Consider the following 23,523-nt stretch of genomic DNA (forward strand, 5'->3'; position numbering starts at 1 on the left):
GCGTGGTGAGAGTCACACCAGGAAACTGTGAGCGCTGGGGTGGAGATGGTTTGTGGACAATAAAAGAGACAAAGCTGGAGGAAACCAGTGATCAAAGAGCAGATTGTTTGAAGGTGTTTTGGTTTCACTCCTTCTTCCTTTTAGACGTACACGGAAGCTGGGACTTCATGCTTTTAAACTGATTTCTGTGGCTGGTTTTGGATTTTCATTCTTGGCACAGAAGAACCTGAACTGCTACCCTGAGGGCCACTGCTACCCTGAGGACACAGGGATAGACAGCGACTGCCCCAGTGCCGCACCCTGCGGCCAGACCCACAGGCAGGGAGGTGGGGCCAGACTTCCAGCCAAGTGAAGATGGTGGGGCCAGCTAGGAGGCTGTGGCAGGCCCCACCTGAAGGCAACTGGGATCTGTTTTTTAAATGGTGGAAGGGTACAAAAGAAAAGGGTGTGATACTGGGATGCTGGCCAGAGGAAAGAAGAGACGCAGGGGAAAGTGGGTGTATCCCCGTTTACTCATGATTTTCCAAGGGGCATTGCACATTGTCGCCTCCCTGTGTCACCCACCGCTCCTACACTCCTTTCAGGCTGAAAACAAACACCACCCCCCCTCCCCCGAGCTGGGTTTGGATGGCATTGCCATGCTGCCCGCGCTGCGGCAATCTGATGGGCAGGCTAAACTTTGGATCACTGTGCCAGTGGCACTTCCCACCTGCAGTACCATTTGCCTCAGTCACAAGCCCACCCCACAATTAAAATTAAGGTCGTAGTAACATACAAATCAATCAACTCCTCATTAGTAAATGAAGCCTGTGAGTTTTAAACATATTCCTGAAACCACTGTACCTGAGCCAGCAGCAGCCTCCTGCCTTACTCTGAAACCTCCCATCTTCATGGAAGGAAAAACGTGTTTGTAGGCTTGGGTCAGCTGGTTTAACAAATGCAAAAAAAAACCCCAACTTCTCCAATCCTTGAAAATGATTTTATTGCTCAGAGAGACAGATATGACACTTTGAAACACCGTGTGATTAGACAAACCATGAAGCTTGAAAGATGTTCGTCAGGTGAACAACACATCATAGCCGCACATTAATTTTAGAAGAGGAGAAGTGTTAAGTTGGAAATACAGTCACAAGAGCCATTTCTTGAACAAGTATCAACCAACAGGAGTAAAAATCCTCACAGATAACCCATTTCAAGTGTTCACTGGACAGCAAGAAAAGCTTCTATGAATTCCTGGAGCTTTTGACTCCTGCAATCATTTCCTAAATCACGTAGAGTGCCCATGGTGGCTATGTTAACATTTTAGATAAATGGCCTGGAAAAATAAAACACAACAGAGACGTGTGCGTACCGAGGAGCTCTTTCTGTGGGCTGGTTGAACTGTTTTGACAGCACATTCTCAGATTAATTTATCATTTATCTGTAACAAGAGAGGCCTTAAGCAGTAGCTCTTGTGAACTGCAAGGTCACTAAAGCTTTCACAGGCCCTTCTGAGCAGGAGACAACTGAAGGCGTATCTAAAGCAAAGTCAAAGCATGAAAAGGCATACCCTGTTAGCAAAAGCACTGAGAATGGGGTACAGAGAGAGAGCCCACATGATGAAACATCTGTTTCTGCTGGTACTGGACTAATTAAAAACTACACAGCTGTGTATAAGGATGGCACAACTGCATCTTCCTTGTGCCTGCGGACATTCCCCAGCATACCTGGGTCTGGTTAGGACTGAAGTCAGTCGCGACTTGGGCTGTTCTGGAGGAGGTTATGTCTGAGGTGCAGTTCTGTTCCCTAGAAAGATGTCATGAGTGTGAACTCATCAGGAGAGTTCACACAGAGAAAAAGCTTGTGCCTGTTACCATGGACAATGATACTGCAAAGTGACAGCAACAAAAGACCTGTGTTAGGGTAACTCACTAGGGTCGTGCTTGCTCACTTGTGGACCACAGCAAATTTCTACACCCCTTTAGTCACATCTTAAATAAATATGATTATACTTCCTTTTGTACACTGACATTTCAGTAGGTCTGGTAAGATCTGGAATGTTTAGTCAAGTTTATTAAGCTGTGCCAAGATACCGACCGAAGAAATGCACGGACATCATGTGAGCCTAACTCTGCCTGGCAAACGTCCTACTGCAGACCGTTTCTCAGATGGCTCCCTGGCTTAGTTCATAGGTTTGGCACTCAGTTGATCACTGACAAGAAATACGACAGAAACCTCATAACTAATGAAGCCATACAGACATGGTACTCAGAGGAAACATGATTTTTGGCATTTTTAACAGATCCAGAACTTAATGAACAGTCACTTTAATTATTACATTCACTATTAAGTCAAGAACCTTGATTTTATTTAGAGTGGACATTTCACTCTATTGGAGGCTTTGTGCTTGCGTCTTTTTTGCAGCACAGCATGCACCAACAAACTAAGAACTGTGCACATAAGCAGACAAAAGGAAGGAAAACATGACACAGAAATCCCCATGCTAAACTGCACATTAACGAACGGATGTCCTGCTGAAAGCAGCTCCTCAGTTATCCTCCTTGTTACAGCATTCTGTCAGTTAATAGCAACTACATGGGACTCGTGAGCTACTGAGGCTTTGCAACACCAAAAGGCAATAGTGACCCTGAGATTTATGTTGATGTTACCAAAAGTTTAATACCATGGTATGATACAGTATCAACATGAGAACATGGTCCTCTTCACGAAGCCAAGAAACACCTGAAATACCGTGCTGCTTCAACTCAGATAAACGTGTCTACACTGGAAATCTGCTAGTTCCACCACTCATGTCCTCAGTCTCCGTTTTGGAACAAGCGTGACTTACATTTTTATGGTGTTTTTGCTGGTCAGAGTCTCTTGCTGAATCATCTAAAGACAAGTGATAGTTAAAAACCCAGCAAACACTCTTCATGTTTAAACATTTACTGAAAAACATCATTTAAAAAAGGTAGGGAGACTATTCAGAGATATAAATGTGAGGTAGAGACATCACTTCAAGGTGTTTTGAAGGCCATTCATAATCTCCCTTAACACTGGAGAAGTGGCACTTGAGTAATAATTAACTTAGTCTAAATTCCAAACGTACGGTGATGGAAAAAATGGTCTCTGTGTACATGAGCATATATAGGCACCTGTGAAAAAAATCTTCTAAAAAGTTAAGAACAACTGCTTCTGTTTCACTCGTGGGTAAACAGCACAGAAGAATCACTGTATTTCCCTGGGCATGTCGTGTCAGGAAGATTAGGAACTCGCCCCAAATTCCTACAACCATCTCCTCTGCTCACTCACAACTAGCCTGCTCTTCTGCATTGCTGTAGCACCACTGTGTCTCAAGCACATGGAAACTTTGTCAAGTGTAGTTCACACTAAGGGAAACAATGATAAACTCCAAGAGAAGAGATACAGGCATACAATGCTATGACATGACAAAGAAAAATTAAAATTTCAAGTTGGGAGGTGCTGTGAATAAGTAATCTTTAAAAAGTCCCTTGAAATATTAACTTAATTCAGAACAAATCCTGTGCTGTGTAAAACATGTTTGCTAAATATTATACCTCAAAATAAATCAAAAAGACAACTCCCCCTCCCCTCAACCCCCCCCCCCCAAAAAAAAAGATTTAAGGGATTTTCAGGAACCTCAAGAGTTGACAATCTTTCCTGCTAACCAGAATGCTCAAATTGTTGCCTCAAAGTGAGCGATCCATATCTTATCAAAAGACATTTATAATTTTTTATCTTATTCTAATAACAACAACAGTAAGTTTACTTCTGACTTATTTTCATGTACCTTCCCTTTTAAAAGCCTATGGCTTAGTGTTTGAAAGTTAAAAACAATAATAAAATAAAGCCTAATAGCACACAGTATAAAAAAGATAAATTTCAAAACCACTACATTATTACTTATGAAAAGTGCACTACGTTTTGTCTGCAGGTCAGAGATGCTTTGGTCACGGATATAATTTCCATGATTAACTCTTCCACAAAGCTTTTCCATCTTCCTAGTTAAATGAGAAATCTTTCGTCAACCAAGGTTTTGGATGCCAAATTCTTCTGCCCAAATGTATTACGAATAAGCCTAAATATCTAAGAAGATTTAAAAAAAAAAGTATTAATGAAGAAATACTTAAACCAGAGTGTTTCAGTACTTAACATAAAACAACTTCATATTATCTTTAATCTGTAAATAACACGAGTGAATTAGGCACTTAAATCCCTTTAGCATTTTTGAGGTATCTTCCAGTGTCTTTCTACTCTGAAATATAATTATGTGTGATTAACTTTAAGAGATACTTGTGCTTTCTGTTGAAAGTTATTTGTAGCCTCTTTATTCCTGACAGGCATTTAGATTGAGATGCAGATCGAGAGAGGTGATTCTGCCCCTCTGCTCTGGTGAGGCCTCACCTGGAGTACTGTGTCCAGCTTTGGAGCCCTCAACACAAGAAGGACATGGACCTGTTGGAGCGTGTCCAGAGGAGGGCCACAAAAATGATCAAAGGGCTGGAGCACCTCTCCTAGTAGATAGGCTGAGAGAGTTGGGCTTGTTCAGCTTGGAGAAGAGAAGGCTCCCGAGGGACTTTATAGCAGCCTTCCAGTGCCTGAAAGGTGCCTATAAGAAAGCTGGGGAAGAACTGCTCATGAGGGCATGTAGCAATGGGGCAAAGGGTAACGTTTTTAAACCCAAAAAGGGGACATTTCAGTTGGATATTAGGAAAAAGTTCTTCACTATGAGGGTGGTGGATCACTGGAACAGGTTGCCCAGAGAGGTAGTGGAGGCCCCATCCCTGGGGATATTCAAGGTCGGGCTTGATGGGGCTCTGAGTGACAAGATCTAGTGAGTATGTCCCTGCTCACTGCAGGGGGATTGGACTAGATGACCTCTAAAGGTCCCTTCCAACCTTACACATTCTGTGATTCTATGTAAACAAAATTAATTCCTCACAAGCATATTTGAACAAAAAAAACCCAAACAAAAAAACCCCTATTTTAAAAGCTGTCAGTATATTATTTTGTCACTGTGTAACTCTAACTTATGTAGTTAACTATATAAACTTCCAGACATCTGAAAAGTATTATTTTGTTCTTAAATTGAAGTTTACCTCCTGTTGCAAATATGTTAGAATAGCTGCTAGAACAAAACTTTGGGAAGCCAGATCCACAACGGAGAAAAACAGGATATCGAAGATGAGCAGCGTTGTCTCATTGCCATAATAGAGAACATCACTGAACGACTGTCCTTCATCTACAAAAAGAGAGTAATTTTTGAAAAATTATTATTTCTGTGAAGTGCAGGCTTGTGGAGTTCATTACTCCACGCTGAAAAAGCTGGTTAAGGAAAAGGAAAACCAGAGGAAGACCGAGTTATGGCATTCTGTGGTGTCATACAAGCTAGTTATGGCATGCAATTAACCAAAATAGTGCAACCTTTTCCACTTACAAAAACAGCTCAGTACTGATGGAGCACAACAGGAAAAGCCCACATGCCACAGGCCACTTTATCAGCACTGAAACCTCAATCAGAATGTTCCAAAAAGGGCTGCTCTCAACAAGGCGCAGATGTAACTTCCTTGTCACTGAAATTTTTAGCAAGTGTTAACTCTGGCCCCAATGCAACGAAATAATAAAACCCATACGCTTAGAGCCTTATTTAGGAAGAGGTTCAGAGCTTAACATTTCTTGGTTCGCTGGTTAACAGCTTCCTGAAAAATGGGTCTTTTAAGCTTAAAATCCCTTTTTCCTAGCCAAAGCAGTCTAGACCACTTACCCGCTTCTTGAAACAGCACCATTTCCAAAAAAGAAAAGAACACTTGTAATAAACAGTTCCAGAAAATAGATTCTTTTCCTTCTTTCTACTTTTCCAAAAAGATGTCTAGTGCAAGTTTTATTGGAAACAGTATGTTTCTAGAGCAGGGCCATGAGGGTGGATGGTCCAAGGGCTGAAGCGCCTCTCCTACGAAGACAGGCTGAGACAGTTGGGCTTGTTCAGCCTGGAGAAGGCTCAGTGGAGACCTTATAGTGGCCTTCCAGTACCTGAAGGTACAAGAAAGCTGGGGAGGGGCTGTTTGTGAGGGAATGCAGCAAGGGGCAATGGCTGCAAGTTGGAGCACAGGAAGTTCCTCACCAACATGCAGAAGAACTTTTTCACAGTGAGGGTGACAGAGCCCTGGAACAGGCTGCCCAGGGGGGTTGTGGAGTCTCCATCTCTGGAGATATTCAAGACCCATCTGGACACCTACCTGTGTGACCTGTCCTAGGGAACCTGCTTTGGCAGGCGGGTTGGACCCAATGTCTCTTGAGGTCCCTTCCAACCCCTACGATTCTGTGATTCTGTGATCATTGCTTATGATTATGAACTTTGAAACAAAGGCAGCCAAAAGACCAAATCTTTGTTGGATACGGCAGCGTTTGGAGACATCACATGTGCTTATACACTCAATTCTAACTCAGACATTGCATAGCTAACAAGATGCATGGCTGAGTAGACCTGGGGTTTAGAATAGGTTTTTGGAATGACTGATACTGTGAGGTGTGGAATCACAGACTGAAGCTGAATAAAGTCCTTGTTACTGTTTTAAGGCAGATACTGGCTCTCTGGCAACATTTATTAGTAAATACAGTGCCTCGCCATGACAGGGGAGGAGAGCCCAAGCCTTTAATGAACTCAGATATCTAGACTGAACAAAAATATCAGACTACAACTGTGTCTAATTTGAAAGCACATGCTGCATTCCTGATCACGCAGCAAGGTTTGAATTTCAAATTAGGCTTCAGCTTTTGCAGCCCTAGTGTCATGGAACAGGAAAAGTTCTGCACAGCTCAGCGATGTCATCTGCAGATTGCTATTACATAAGAACAATGACATATGAAGGGTGTGTAGTGGTCATCTGGTATTATCTATAGATTGGATTACAGTTCTGATAAGATTTAGAGTGTCTGAACAGTGCCTCTGGAGAGCCAAGTACCTGAGGGACTCAAAACAAGGTCTCACACCACCTTGGATCGTTAGCTAATGTTTAGTTTTCATGCACGTGACGGCCATATTTATGGTTAGGGGTAGAATCAGGGTCTGAACCAGGGTTGTCAAAGATAATTTTTGATGGATTCTGTACAGCTCAGGGACTGAGGAAACAGACTAGTATCAGGACCAAGTTCACAGCTGATATTTCATTGTGTTGTGGATACCAGTCTCCAGACTGGGACCAGGGGTTTCAGAACCTTGGAAGGGGAGGAAGTGGAGGACCTAACACTGGATGAGGATTCCAGTGATGCAGGTGTTGGTACCTGGCAGTATGTATGAACAGGTTAGGGGTTTTAGAGTCTTGGTGTTTCACAGCATCAGTCTTCCACGGATTCCCATTTAGGAACCTAGGTTGAAGATAGGGACAAGACTTTTCACTAAATCTATTTTAACACGTACTGGTCACTTGGAAATACTTCTGGCTAGGTTTAGCAGCTGCTTGGGATTCAGGATGATGCACTGAAGAACCCAAGTCTGATTGCTTTTGCATAGCTTAAGGGACCAGAATCAGAAGTGGTGCCATCCCTGTTTCCTCTGGAATACTCATTTTTGCTGTAGGTATTGGCAACACTTAAAGAATTTTAAAATTAAGTATTTAAAAACCTGACTTAGTGGAACCAGCAAAGATGAGTCACGTATTATCTATCATCAAGTGTTCCACTAAAATGTCCTCACTATGTTCAATATCCTCTTTAAAGAAACTGTCTTTCTTTAAATTGTTTTGTAAGAAATTTGGTTCTCTATTAAAAAAAAATACCATGGAGCTACTTAACTATTGTGGTCTCCTTTCCATTTACAAAGTGAATACTGGATCTAGACAGCAAGTCAGAGGAGCAGTTTGTAAACACATGTACGTCTCTGCACAGTATCCTTTCAGCTGCCTAAAAGAAAAAACATTGGACTTGAGCAACAAATTATAAATAGGATTTCTGTAACCTGAAGAACTTCTCTTAAATATCTCCCTCTCAAGTGGTCATTTAATGACCTCTCCTGCTGTCAAGTCCAGTTTAGATTGTAAATCCTGGGAAAGAAATGTACACAGAAATCTACACACTTATAGTAGTATAAATATGAGTCACAAATGTTTTTTACCATTGTAAAAAAGACTTTTCTCCAGTGGTTCCATGAACTCCATGCCAAGAATCCGTTCGAGCAGCAACTTATCTTTAACAATATAATCCATTTCTTTATGAACCTAGAACAGGAAAAACAACACTTCTTGTTTTATGATTTCAACAAAAAAGTACTTGTCACAAGTGAAGTACAGCTATTTAGATCTTTATGAATGAAAATAAAAGCACTGCACTGTTGGACAGCACTCCTTTTTTTCTTTTCTTTTTTTTTTTTTATGAAGCACTGTTCCAGTTGCCATAAAGTCTTTAACAACATGTCATTAAGAACATAAGCTTAAAGAGAAATGGCAGCCTTTCAGATTCACAATTTTTAGTCTCTCTTGCCTTTAACACAGTGAAGTCAATATACATACGTGATCAATAAAAGAACTGAGAAATTTGTTCATGGTGTTGTATGCCCTTGTGCTTTGCTCCAAAGTGTTTGCAGACGAGTCCAAAAGCCGAGCAGGACCACGCTTCTGCAACAGAACATGACTGTGACTACAGTGAAAAGCTGCATATTTTAAACAACATGGACAGAATACAAGTATCTCACTTACTCTCATAAGGGTTTCATGAATCCTGTCATAATGCAGTCGCATCTTTCTTGAAATGGAAATCTGAAACGTCTGGCCATCTGTGTTCGGCAACAAACCTCTCTGACTGCACAGATTTTCCTATACAATTAAAGCCATTGTAAATTAGTGTTACTAATGTCATTCATAGACCAAAAAAAAGTCAAAAGCTTTTCATTTCCTCTCTTACCTGTACACATAGTACTTAGTATTTCTAAATACTTGAATCCACTGCACTCCTGGTTCTTTTTCCGCAAGATTTTCTTAGGACATGAAATCCTGACCCCTGCTGTCAAAAAGTCATATTCCTCTTCTCACCTGTGCCAAGTTCATTGCCTTCTAGTACATCTTTTGACAATGGCTCTGAAGCCCTTTCTTTTCTTTTCATCACTTATTCTATACTTGTCCTGCTTTTTTTGTACTTTGGATTCCTGACTTTTTTTGGGTCACATATAATAAATCTCAAAGACCCCAAGAAAATAGAAAATCTGACCTCTCCATAGAGAAAAAACCACCTGCTTTTCCCAAAATTACATTAAAATAAGCAATTAGGGAAAAAAAAGGAACACACAAGTCAAAAATATTATTAAAAATATTCCTCTGGATTTCAATGTTCGGATTTAATTTTGACATGGTTAGGTTTTTTCCTGTCCACTTGTAATTGAAATAGCAATATCCTTTGTCTAAGGTACTTCCTTCCTACTTGTCCCTACAAAGATGCAAGATAATCATGAAATTGAGTGCACAGTGCTCCAATCTGGTATTAGACAACATACAACAAATCAGGAGAAATTCTTACTAAAATGAATTTCTGTAAAGAATAGGTTATATTGCCACAGGAGAAGAGATGGAACAAAATAATTTATTGGAAGAGCAGATGTTTCTTTAAGCAGAGTTTTTCAGATTTGTCTTTTATGAAAGGTTTTTGGTATGCATTTTTTGGAATGTGGCCATGAGCTTAAGAAAAGCTCCAATATCAAATACATATCTCTTGAAAAGATGGAAAAACTTTTTACAAAACCAGGAACTTTATATCTATGAAATCCGAAGAAATAGCAAAGAAAAATAGATAGTGAGGAAGAAGAAAGATGAAGAGATAGTTAAAAGAAATGCTGTTACATATTTACACACTAACAGCTGGTATCTTCAAGTACTGTAACTTGTTGCCAGGTGATACACAACTGCAGATCCATAAGGCAAAGCTGTGTGTTTTATTTTTTTATTGATTTAATAAAATAAATAATTAGAGCAGGTGTTTAAGCTTTCACTTACTGCTTCTCTCTTTAGGTTCATATTCATTTCTTCCATATTGGTATCTGCATGTCCATGCACAGAACGACCGTGGATATAATAACCAAAGCAGCTGTGTGACAAGAGAAACACTGAAATCTAAAAGAGATGGGGGAAGATTACAATAATTAAGTATCAGAATTTTATTTTTGAACTTTTGAATTCACAGTGGAGATCAGCAAGACCAGTCCTTCTACAAACACAAAGCAGGCAGGTACCAAAATATATATGGCAGAAAAATGCTAAATAACTCTTTTACTCATTAGTTTTATCTATGTTTAGCTAGATTACTACTTAACTTCTACAGAGCCAAAAAAATAAGGCAAAGTTATTAGCTTTCATTTTGATGCACAAGTTATTTCTGTCATACCAGTTGAGTTCCTAGGAGGCTGAATTTAGTGAAATTTCATTCAGTGTGACACAATGCTTATATACCACATAAAACCCCAAATTAACTCTCTCTACAACCCACGTATTACATACTGTCCAAGAGGGACAGCGATGAAATTCAGTGGCTGAGAGACAGCCACAAGATAGGAACAGAAACCAAACATGAACACATTAAATGAACCCAAGACAGCCATGTCTGTAAGACGAAAGTACTAGAATGGAAACCGGTAGAAAGAAAGGCAGCAAATTGCTCCACACCTAATTTCTGTCATAATTTGTTACTTTTTAATTCTCTATGAACACGTGCAACCAATTTAACTTCAAAAAACAGCCTATAAATCGCTCGCTAAGCAGAACATATTGATACCTATGGTTCCAGAATCTTTTTCCAATTTAACTGAAATCTTTTTGTAGATTGGACTGATAAGACGAGCTAAAAGAAACACTGACTTTGGCTGTTAGCTAGAATTCTCAGATTAAATAAAATGAATAAATATAATTTAATATTCCTAAAACTATGTATTTATTATGCAGGTATTATTCTATTAAAAATAGTACTGTAGAAATGAGACAAAGAAATACTTACATTGCTCATGCAACACAAATCAACAAATTGGCTTATCTTATCTTCAATAAATCTTTCATAAAACACAGAAAAAAAAAGAATCTGAAATAAATAAACCATATTATCCTTTATTAGTTCATCAGATTTGACTTTAATTAATTAAGCAATTGACTTCACAGTTTATCACCCACAAATTACAGACTTCTTTAGTGGCCACCACTGCACTGGACTCTATGAAATGGGATTGACATCCTTCCCCTGGGATGTAAAGTTGTAGGAATAACCTGCTTTCCATTTTGAACTTGGAGATGCTTCAAAGTTGTTTAAAACAAAACAAAGTAGTTGCATAAAATTCACATCTAGCTACAAAGAACGATGTCTCATAGCTCAGGAGATTCAAGTTCTAAAGCAGTTAGAAGTCTAGATCAAGCAAAACAGTTAAGAATACACCCAGCACTATGATATGTAGCATGGATGGTCTAGTCATGTGTTCTGGTTTCCAAGCACCAGCCTGTGCAGGTTAACTGGGTATGCGCCGTGTTTCACACACCTGTAAGAGGGCGATGGCGAGCCAGAGTGCAGCGGACACGCCGAATCTTAAAATGCGGCTCCAAGGAGCAATGTAACTTTCACTGCTCCTGGTAAGGCTGGAAGAAGAATCCATTAAAGCCAGGTTTGAAAATCCCACCACCTGAAGAGATAAAAGGTCAGGATAACAACATGAGGCAATGAACTGAATGAATTGTGACCTTGCTGTTTCCACATTAACAGGAAGTAAGAAGAAAAATGAAGAAAAACGGGACCTGGGAATAGCAACACATGTGCTATGATAGAGCCCAACTCTGTGACAGTGTGATTACTGAGAAAGAGAATTCAAACCATAAACCGTACGTGTTTGTGTTGATACATAAATTCAGAACATATGTAGCTAAATTTAATGAAAAATCAATGTTGATTTATACTCAAAAACTCCAAAAGAGTCTACTGTTAGACTGCATAGGGATATTGTTTCTGCCAAGTCTCAGCTTTCTAGTCCTATAAATACCAGTGTAAAAAACAATTTTTTATCTGTTTTGAAACTGTTAGAACCTGGGTTTTTTATTTTTATTGAAGAGAAATATATTTCCTTCCACAGTTTATGGGCTGCTGTGAAGAAAATTAACTCCATCCCAGCCAGGTCCAATCCAGTACTGAAAAGCTCAGTTCTGCTGCCAGAGTGCTATCTGCATTAGCCACGTAGTTGTCAATGCCGCAGTGACACGGCATGTGCCAACCAGTGGCTAGTTTGGTGCCAGACGTGAAGCCTGAGGGCAGAGAAACTCCTTCTTCTCCACTTGCAACTTCTGCCAACTATTATTTTTCCTGGCTTGTTTTCTACTACTGTACAGCTTGTCACCGTGATTAATGAGAACTGAACAGTCCCTTATCAAAATTGCTAGCCCAAGAAGAGAGATTTTGAGCAATATAGATGTTTCCCTTGTAGTGAGCAGCTGATTGCTGTATCTACACTGTCCATTATGCTTCTAGAGAAACTGCATTCCAAACTCCAGTTACACAGATTATCTGAGGTTTTCACAAACACCAATTTTCATCTATTTAGGTATCTTGCATGACTTTCTCCACCATCAATATGAAGAAAGGGATTTTCCAGAGGGAAATTCATAGCAGGAGTTATAGAACAAGATGTTACTCATGGAATCACAGGATATCCTGAGTTGGAAGGGACCCATAAAGATCATCGGATCCAACTTCTGGCTGCTGCACACAGGGCCAGCCAAGTCAGAGCATGGGACTGAGTGCATCATCCAGATGCTTCTTGAACTCAGTCAAGCTCAGTGCTGTGACCACTTCCCTGGCAAGCTTGTTCCAGTGCCTGATCACCCTCTCAGTAAAGAGCCTCTTATTCACTCTCTATTAAGAGTAGTCACTCCATTCTAGCCATACCAGGAGCCTACAAAGAGTAACATGAGGATTAGTCAGTTTTGGGAATGTGTACTCTTTTTATCCTGTTCCTTTCTTGGAACATGGCAACTAAGCTGATCCTGGCTGTTTACCAACAGCAAAAATACTGATGTAGTGAATGATGAAAGTTTGGGATTTTTTACTGTATTTAATTTAAAAGAAAAATAGGATATTTAAAAGCTGAAATATAGAAAATAATAAAAGTATTAAAAACATGTCAAAGAACCTCACATAAATTAACTATATGCTACATTCTTTAAGAACATGTCCCAAAATAAAAGCACTCGCCAAACCTCAGAAGAAACAAACCAAAATGTTTTTAAAAACCAAAGGCACCATTTCTTGCATATCCTCAAGCTGTAACTGAAGGCGTGCTGCCTTGTGTTATGCCATCAGGAGCAGAACTGGCACATTTAATTTCCTGTTTTGTAAAAGGTCAGTATAGCAAATGAGCAGGAAGGAAGCCCATTTCAGATAAATACGAAACGAGTAACAAAGCTGCAGAGCGTGGAAGGAGGGGGCCAGTAGGCAAATAAAGAATTGAGTGTGCACACCAACTGGTATTATCAGTCTCTTGAGCCATTCAGGGTAACTCATGTCCTTAACAGTAGAATCTTTACTGTTAAAAGTGGGTTCTTTACCTGGTATGCAAAGCCAATTCACACACAGGTTTGAGGTATTTGTTTATTCCACATTTGCACAGAGATGGGTGCTAGGTGGTAATTCCACCAGGCTAGCACTGGGTGGTTACAGTTACACTGTGTATTTGTACAGTCCAGAGTGGAAGTTCCACCTGTTGGTCACACCTTCTTAACTACAACTGGTTAACTCTTTGCTCACTTGGGTTTAAAGACACAGTACTTTCTGAATTCATTATGGATGTTCAGTGAGTAGGGGTTTTATCTGGGGAGGGGGTGTATTCAGCACTGGATGTGTGGTATTCATATTACAATGAGACAGTTTGCTCTCAGGACACCAATTAGATTAATTTCTCTGACTTTTGACTCTCAAGGTTGCATATCTTGTTTTTTATAAGTATGTCTCTGTTCAAGATCCCCTTGTTACTTATCTTAAGTATACCTCATTCTGAGATGCTACAGTCTTCATGCAACTAAATTGGGTATGTGGGATGTTGGTGGTTTGAGTCATCTAGGCACTAGTTATGTTAAGCAGACAGACATCAGTTAGGCATCAACTACTTAGAAAAAACCCCAACAAACCAAACTAACAAAGGTCTGTCAGATAATTAAAGGTTGGCTTTGGCTTTGTTTTTTAAAGTCTTTCTTAATGAAATATTGCAATGATCTATACATATAAGTTAAAAAAAAAAGTATTAAAATAATTATTTTACTAAGTTAGATGTTTTCAAATGAACATGAAGGTCATCCACTATTACCACAGAGAATACAAGAATTAAAGAACAGACCCTTATGTTAGACTCTGGTTGTGTATCACAAAAACTTAACAACAATAATTGTAGTAATAATACCTCCAGAAAAAAAAGAACTGCAAGCACTTGAAAGAGGGGATTTATCTTCCTCATTGTCTGAATTTCATTCCATTCATTTGCTATAAAATATGTCCTCCATATGCTCACAGGTGCAGCAGCACTTTTAATAACACCTTCACCTAAAAGAATACATAAAATAAAGCTCTGAAATTTAATATTCGAGAGTAATATCCACATTTAACCAAAACTGCTTAAACAAACAAGCATAGCTCAAGTTACCTTCAACTGCTTTAAGAACTTTGCCCTTAGGTCTTTCCCAGTCAATAAAGAAAATATCTATAGTAAGTTGTGAAACCAGCAATTGTAAGAATTGCAGAGCCTAAGAAAGAAAAAGGAGAAATATAACAAGGGCAGCAACAGCATATAGACAAAGATGAAGAAACAGTCGTTGCATCCACCACTCATTAAACATAAGGAGTAATAAACACAACTGACTGTGCTTGAGACTGCAGCTTTGTTAACATCTTTCGAGACAACTTTTTTTTTTTAAATTTAAAAGTTTGGAATAATGGTGTCATGTGATGCTGTCCAAAGCTATGAAGAAAATACAGCAAAGTAGCAAATTCAAAGAAATTAACTAAGTATTTCCCAATAACAGATTAATCTGTATTATGAAGTCCAATTCAGCATAATACCCATAACAGATAAAATATTTGTATATCCCATGAAGACAGAATACCGATCTCTGGATTCTACAAGCATATTTGAACATAATTGCTTTAATCTGTCTTTTTTTTTAATCAGGAACTGTCAGCACTTACATTCGACTCTAAAAGAAAGCACTTGCTTTCTTGATAACCGTGTTATTTGGGTTTCTGAACACCTTTATCCTTGAAAGAATAATTTTCCATAGATCATCTTCCTTAGACATTTATTTCCTTATAAAGACATCCCAAAATACATTTCTATGGAAAAATTACTTAATTCTCAGAAGAACTGTTTATGTCTAGATGATAATAAAATGGACTGTACAAGATGTTTAAAAACAAGTCTCCTGAAAATATACAGAAGTATGCATATGTTGAAATGGCTGTAATGTCTGAAGAAAAAAGTATTTACCTTTAAACTAAATGCACACGCTATGTATGTAACAAAATCTTCTTCTTCAGATGGAAGTGGTAAAAAGACAGAGACAAACTGCTGAGCCTGTAATTGAGAAGTTACATTGAAATAGTATGGACGGCATATGTAACAACATGCTAAGTGCTTAAGAGTCAATAATGTTTTGCAGAGAACGACTGGTATTTAATGTGCAATCGTTTTGAATTTGTAAAATAGTTTAAGTGACTATTAAAGCAGACTGCAAATACAATGAATCCTAAGGAGAAGAAACAGATGAGCACAAAAATCAAAGCACACAAACCAGAATATCATATAGAACTTGCCTCAATAGTCTGACCAGAAAGGCAAAATATAACAAAAAAAGAAAAAGAAAAGAAAGAAAATGAATTTTTGTGTAAAATATATGCAATATTAATAGGTTTTCATACCACCCAAATCTGGAAACCACTTACTTTGAAGAACACAAGCCAATAAATTCCTGTGCCCACTGTGATGATAAAGAAAACGTTGGCAAGGTCTCCAGCGTAAAACAGTAAGAACTTAAAAAGTGTCTGCAATTATAAAAACATATTGTAGAGAGCTGTAAAACTGATTAAGTGATGCATATGTACATTCACATAAAATGTTCTGCAGGTCACACTACAGGAAACTCTAGTACTGAAAACAGCCTTGAACAACATTTTTCTACTGTGGTGATACAGTTATGGTATATTCAGTATCTGAAACTCCTACATGCTAGTCTTAATTCACAGAAGAAATTATCTGAAAACTATGTCCACTCAACTGATGTTGAGTTTTACTGTAAATAAAGGTATTTACAGATCTTTACCTTTATTTTTAGCAAAGTAATTCCTAAACGATATCATCATCATCCTAATAAAAAAAGAAAGAAAAGCAAGACCCCTACTTCCTGAAGTGAGCCTAACTCGAGGTCATGGGAGTAGGTTGAAAACTGTTTCAGTTAGCTGAAGAAACAAAACAGTTATACCACAGGGAGTGATAGCAAAGGTGTTCTTAGGAGAGGAAGACATAGGCCATTTCATGATGCCGCTGTTCATACCTGCAAGTCAATTACAGAGTTGCCTGTGCGCCTCTTCCAGCCCGCAGTCTTGAGGAGGGACCATAACACTGCCAGTCCACCCAACACACCCAACGTGATCTGGAGAGAATGAAAAATTATTTGCAGATATTTTAAAAAAAAGCAAAATAAAAGTAAATAGTTTTATAAAGAAATTAAAGGGAAACACAACTTACATCAGTCTGAACCTGAGCTTCTGACTGATTCATCTCGTAACTGACTGAGAAGGAGACCTGAATATTAAGGTACAAAAAGTAAACACATATAGAAATTCTGAAATTCAACCATTAGAGACAGTGGTAGTTCTTTAATTGGTGGGAATTCCCATCTAGGGCTACTATTCAAGTACAAAATACATCTTCTGTTGCTGTATATATCTGCCCTGGTGTGCTACAGTGCCAGGCTCCATACAAGCATGTGCTTTGCTATGCTTAGTGCAGATTTTACCAGCAGGAATGCTGGGGATGGATGCCTGTTATCTGCAAGTTATTACCTAATCAGAATCCTTCCAAATGTGCATTGTTTTTTTGTTCTGAAACTAGACACCTAAGGTTTGATACTTGTCCTTTTATCAGTATTTGTTAAAATTAACTTTCCTTTATTTACATCAGTATGCAACATCTTAAAGGGAGCTCTGACATAGCAGCATCAAAGTTGCTCCCTCTAGCTTAAATATCTAACCAACCTAAACCCTATTTTTTTACTTTAGTCTGAAAGAGTTGCGTCTGTCTTTGTTTTATAATATTCTGGCCTGAGCCTTTGTCACTGCAAGACTAAATTCAACACAGGTATGATAATAAATCGTACTTTTAATTCTGTTTTTTAAAAAAAAGGACAACCCCCCCACTCCCAAACCAACTCCTCCTCCCCACCACTTTGGATTCCAGTTCCTGTCAGAACTCATTTTATCATCTCATTTCGATTTAAATCTAAGTATTGCCATATTTACTAGCATAAAATTTGTTAAACCAACAAGACATCCAAAATTGGCAATACTCAAGTACATCAGATGTAGATGTAAGGGTGAAATAGTATAACAGAAAAATAAACTGAAAACAATTTTCCTGTCAATTTAAATGGATTATTTTCTAAAAGCAATGCTGCTTCTGCAGTTAAACAGAGACATCAATTAGGCAGGGAAGACGTGGCTGACTAATTTTTCTAACGTTCTAATCCCTTTCCTCTTTTTTTCTTACAGGCAGCTAATATGAAAAGCCAGAACTTCCTAGCTAGTTATCTACCTGTACTGGAAGCCTAAACTGTTGAAGGGTAATACAGAGAAAGCGTTTATATCTTTTAAAAAACAGAACAGTTGTTTTACTGCTTTAAGCTCAACATTTTCATGTTTTAAAGCAGTGTGATCTAACTAGCAAACAAGGCACAGGAATGGTTTATCTGACTCTTTTGCCTGCCATAGGAATTGCCCCTTCTGAATCTGCTACAGCATATTTTGTTGGCTTTCAATACAGAAAGATCCCCCCCCAAACTGATCTCCAATCCCTCTGGCTATAGTTTTTTTCTTTTTTTTTTGCATTAGAGATGTGCTGTAAAATAATACAGAGCAGACAAAACACTAGAGGATGTTTTAGACATATTACCAATATCTTAACTTAAACTACAGGTGACCTGATGTGTTTGTGTCATAACAACAACCTCTTAATGCATTGCTCTGAATTCAAATATTCAATGTCCTGCATAAAGTGCTGCTTTCAGTGCATTGCATAGACTTTTCCTGTTATCTTCTGTGTGCATAATTTTATTTGAACTGGAGCCTATGTTAGCATTACACAACCAACTGTAAAATACTTAGCATTTTAAGTTTAAAAATACTCAAGATAAATACTTAAAGCTACTTTGTTTTAGTGAAAACAAAGTCCCCAAAACATTCACTCAAATGAAATTCCAGCAGCACCAGAGCTATGATTAACTCATCAGTTTAATTAAGGTAGTAGAAAATTCTCACCATCACACTCTGTGTTTCAGGGTTTTGGACAAGCACATCTGTGTAAGCGACAGTAATTAGAGGAGGGTAGATAGTTCCTCTCTGAGTATGGGATACCAGGCGGATGCTGCAGAAATACAAGAGCATCACTTTCAACACAGAAAATAGATGAGTGGCTAGGAACCTATTCACTAAAACTTGCACTAATAAGAAAATACTAAATGGACTTGATCACTAAGATGTGAATTTCAATCCGAATGACGTATTTAAAAAGCAACTGGAGTGTATGAAGGCATAAACACAAAAAGCTGGGAAGGATTGCTTATTTGTAAGAAAATATCTCAATCAACCTTTACCCACCGCTCACATCACAACAGCTGCAACTGAATCAAATTTCAAAACGTTTTTCTCAAAATGTTATAGAATTACCTTTTCTATGTTTATTTTCAATTTCTGGCATTGCCATTTTTTGAAAGAGGGGTGGGAAGGGGTTCTCCTGAGATACATAAACTAATCCTTAGTTTTTGAAACAATGTAATACATAATTTTCAGCAGACAAAGTTAGTTCATTAATCTTTGAGATGATTACTTGCATGGATCACTGTTTGTTGCTACTCAGCAATCTTTTTAACTAATGAACTGTGAAAAAGAGCTGAAAGAAAAGGGAGATCTCAATTTTTAGGTACTCCTCTGAGATGAAGACATTATTACATAAAGGAGGAGAAAAGAAAGGTTCCTCCAAATCATATTCCAGCTGACCATCAGTAATGACCCTAACAGGGAGTCTCACAACTTCAGTTAAAAGACTACAAGCCTATTCTGAAATGTATAATAGAACTGGCAACAGTTTGTAAAAATACAGCAAAACAAGAATATGGAGTATGAAACAGTATCCTCATATAGTCAGCAACAGACACATATAGAATTAACAAAGGAGTTTTTAGGTCTTTCCAGATGACATCTGCTTGTAAGAGGTGACTGAATGCCTGCTAACTTGCATTATGCAAACATAGTCTGAGTTGTTGCACCTGCAAATTTTAAGTGCCACAAGTTTATGTTTTCTCACTCACTCATCAAAACAACCTGTGGAAGCTTTTGCTACATCCAGCACCTAATGGAAAAAGCAGCACAGGACACATTAGACCAAACATAATAAACCACCTTGCTTCTAAGATACTGAAATTGCAGATTGCACAGAAGTTGCTTCCTTTTCTATGTACTATATATATATATGTGTGTATATATGCAATTAATCACCTTATTGTTATTTTGCTAGCAATTCGAATTACTCTTGGTATTTTTCCCAAGTCACTCTCTTTTCCACTTAGTGCATCCACCAAAAAAAATCGACGAGTCAAAAGCCAGTTGTTCATATTACTGCCTTTGAAAAAACATGACAGTCACTTAATAACAATTCAGCACACTACTAGAAATTATACAATTAACTATATAATACATACAATTGTATTTTATTTATTCATAAATAAAATTATTTATTTTCAACTTAAACAAATGCATAATGAAATTAAGATTACTTCATTTGTGCTTATTATTGATTGGGCTGCTGTATGCAACCAGAGCTTGCACTTCCCATTATGTAAACCTGCCCACAAAATATTAAATTCTTAAAACAGAAGTAAATTATGGAAGGTTGTGGTATCTTTAAAAACAAGTCGGTAACAGTAATTAATACAAAATCTTTCTATTTGAAGTAGTTCAGGTTATTCAGATTCACAGAAATGTTATTGTGACAGTCTTACCTTGATTAACAAACATTTCACTGTATTGAAGATTCAAGTTTAAAACTGGCACGGCCCAAAGATGCTGTTGTCCGTCATCGCCATTATATTCAAGGAAGAGGTCATAAAAGACTGGATTAGCAAATTCCAGTAAAATCTTGGAAAGTGAAATTTTGCACTACAAGAAAAAAAAGAGTTAAAGGAAAAAGATCACTTTAGCCATTTAATTATTTTATCAAGTTGTGGATTCTTCCACTACAAAATTATCATGAAGTTTGTCCCATGTCTTCACAAAACATAAGGCATACCAGCTATCTGCAAGCAACTACAAACTACTCCTGCTTTTATACAAACCTCTTGGAAATGACTGCAATTAACTAAATCACCTCATGTGGAGAATGAAGCTCTGCTAATATTTTTTGACAGATGAGGAAAAAATATCCTCACAAATTTCACAGACATAAAATTTGAAAGAGCATAAACACTGAAGTCAAGAAACATAAATGCTTCAGTCATGGAGTACTGTGTCTGGTTCTGGGCTCACCAGTAAGAGAAATGGAGATACTTGCTACAGTCCAGTGTAGGCCACTAAAAATGATGAATGGACTGGAGCATCTCTCTCGTGAGGAAAGGCTGAGACAGCTGCATGAGAAGGCTCAGGGAGGACCTTATCAATGTGTACAAGTATCTGAAGAGAGAGTCCACAAGACAGAGCCAGACTCTTCTCAGTTGTGCCCAGTCACCAGTCCAGTGGCAAAGGGCAAACATTCCAAATAGTTAACAATGATTTGTCAAAATTATTTGGCAAACACTAGTTTTCAAGGACTTTGACAGCTATTATACTACAAAACTTTTGCAATATCCAAAAAGTGGCCAGAGTTTATGTATTTTTACACTGCAACACATAATGTAGGGAATGATTTTGAACACAGACAAGTCAACAAATAATTATTAATGGATGTATAGCTATCAGATGCTGCACATACATATTGATTTTTATAAGAATAAATTAAAAAATTTATCCACCTCCATGTCAAAAAGACTACCACCTCCACATTTAACATGTTAAGTGATAAATACTAGTAAAACTTTATTGCTGGCTGAACCATGTCTGCAGCTGACTGAGTTTAGCATCCAAGTATACTCAGCTCAAGTGCTCTATTCCCTCTTGCTTTCCTGGTGTTTAGTAAGCGGTGAAAACCACAACAGTTTTTTCAAGTAGTTAAGACAGCTAATGAATCTCTTTGCTCTGATGAGTCACCTGTTCAATTAAAACTTTGCTTAAATCTCTTTACTGAATTCACTGACATCAGGGCATACATTAAAGACCTAATGGGGACAATACACAGGCATGGCATGATCACCTATGCCTTCTCTGTGTATGAAACCTGGCCAGAGATGGAGGCAGGAAAGTTTTGTGATGTACAGTTAAAATATTGTTTCAAAAAACACCCATTTATTTCACCCATTAATAAAGAAATTAAAATAAGCAACAGTTTCACAACAGTCCGCTTTGCAGCTTATGGCTAAACTCCAGAGGTCCTTCAATACGCACTGAATTACTGAGAAAGTGTAAAGCAACTTAAATCAAAACTCAGAATAGCATTTAATCTCTTACTCACACTTTGTTGGTAAGTTGTTCCAAATACATAAGCTGCATTCAGTTTAGTTTGGGTATCTGGACAAAGCTGAACAAAGCATAATAATAATAATAATTAGGTTAATTAACAGGTATCATTTCTCAGATTAAATATTTACAGGTACCTCAAGCAGTTCATCTATACACAGTTCTCACAAAAGATATTTTATTCTATTTTTTAAGAAGAGAGGGATTGATTTTGAAGAGTAAACACCATTATTTATTGTACTAATATCGTACCAAAATGCTGTTTTAGCATATTTATACTTGCACGGTAATTTTCACTTCCATGACTGAAGTTGAAATCAGTGGACAGCAGCATCCAACCAGGCAAGAATAATCTTTTTGAGGACTGAATGTTCAGTGCATTGTGTTTCATCAGTGGCTTCTGCTAAATCCAAGAATCCCATGAGAAAAGAGCTCCACATTGATATTGCCCTTTTCTCTTAAACTACCATTCTCAGTTGTCATGGCAAGTAACAGATTATTTTTAATTTTTCAATGTAACTTTAACATTTTCTGCAAAGAGCAAGTCATTCTAAACAGAAAAATGGGCCAAAGTCTACTTAAATGAGCATGGCACTTAGTGAAGGGCATAACCATTTTCCCAGAATGAAAATCAAGTCCAAATTTACTGTGTGCAACTGAAATTCTGGGAATTGCTACAATTATACGATGAGATCGCTTTAGTGCTGCGATATCTAATCACCATGCACAATCTATTACACTAGAAGAGGATTTGAGTGGAAAAGCTATTTCATTCCCATTGATTTTTGCTAGCTACTAAAAGCTCTGTGTTTAGGAAATTAATGCGTCCTAATAAACCTTAAAATCTATGTCAGAATATATAATTTTCTATGCACAGTAATTAGCTTGGTAAACTGTTTTCTCAGACGCTATTTTTCCTTAAAATTTGAGAGGCAGATGCAAGACAGTTCATCTGAAACTGTAACAAAAGACCTCACAGTCACTATTTAAATCCTGAATGTCAGTTGCTCTTCTGTAGATACTGAAGCATTTCAAGTGACATGTACCAAGAGTGACATGAAGAGCCTAGGAAAGGGGAGAGACAATTCCCAATTGTTCTTGCTAGTGTACCTACTGTTGCCTGCCGAGGGAATTGCTGTGAGTGCCTAGATCGCCACTGGACTGATAATCAAATTCTACTCTGTAACATGGTTTGCAGCTGCCAGTTCCTGCTAACTGTTAGGCCAATTACTACCACAATTCCTACCTGCAGCTTACTTGCGTTCTTCACACTGTCTATGCAGCATGGTACTGCTGAAGTAGAATGTGTGTGTGACCTGAAATATGAGGGCACTGTGCCAGTGTTCCCCATTCCTATGTAAAGCCTCCCAGCAAGTTTTCACAACTATCTTTTATGAAAAAGCTAGGCAAATGCTGGCCAATATGTACATTTTATATTTAAAACCAGAAATAAGCACACAAAAATCCCAAGAGAACCGAAAGAAAATGGGGCAACAGATCAGTTTTCTACCTGTCATGACAGTGACATACCAGTGAATTGCTTGGCATTCCCATAATGTCTGAAAAGAGGTGACAGCATCTAGTAGGGACACACTCACAGAATCATTTATAAACACATGGACTGAGAGGCAAAGAATACCCTTTTCTTGACAA

The 23,523-nt window shown here is 38.0% G+C and overlaps 1 protein-coding gene across 1 annotated transcript in view; it reads right to left on the reverse strand.

Moving 5' to 3' along the window:
• Positions 1-4,005: 4,005 nt before the first annotated feature.
• TMEM67 (transmembrane protein 67) overlaps positions 4,006-23,523 on the reverse strand; it is a gene marked incomplete at both ends in the record, with an annotated part of 31,373 nt that continues 11,855 nt past the window's right edge. The window contains 18 exons of the mRNA XM_084280291.1: positions 4,006-4,086; positions 5,100-5,242; positions 8,111-8,213; positions 8,505-8,609; positions 8,691-8,807; positions 9,978-10,094; positions 10,972-11,052; positions 11,501-11,641; positions 14,402-14,541; positions 14,642-14,741; positions 15,482-15,568; positions 15,937-16,035; positions 16,545-16,643; positions 16,739-16,795; positions 18,526-18,631; positions 19,762-19,885; positions 20,265-20,421; positions 21,866-21,931. Of these exons, the coding sequence (XP_084136417.1) occupies positions 4,006-4,086; positions 5,100-5,242; positions 8,111-8,213; positions 8,505-8,609; positions 8,691-8,807; positions 9,978-10,094; positions 10,972-11,052; positions 11,501-11,641; positions 14,402-14,541; positions 14,642-14,741; positions 15,482-15,568; positions 15,937-16,035; positions 16,545-16,643; positions 16,739-16,795; positions 18,526-18,631; positions 19,762-19,885; positions 20,265-20,421; positions 21,866-21,931 (1,923 nt within the window). The remainder of the gene's footprint in view (positions 4,087-5,099; positions 5,243-8,110; positions 8,214-8,504; positions 8,610-8,690; positions 8,808-9,977; positions 10,095-10,971; positions 11,053-11,500; positions 11,642-14,401; positions 14,542-14,641; positions 14,742-15,481; positions 15,569-15,936; positions 16,036-16,544; positions 16,644-16,738; positions 16,796-18,525; positions 18,632-19,761; positions 19,886-20,264; positions 20,422-21,865; positions 21,932-23,523) is intronic.

Source organism: Gallinula chloropus (assembly GCF_964237585.1).
Source record: "Gallinula chloropus genome assembly, chromosome: 2".
NCBI classification, from domain to species: Eukaryota; Metazoa; Chordata; class Aves; order Gruiformes; family Rallidae; genus Gallinula; species Gallinula chloropus.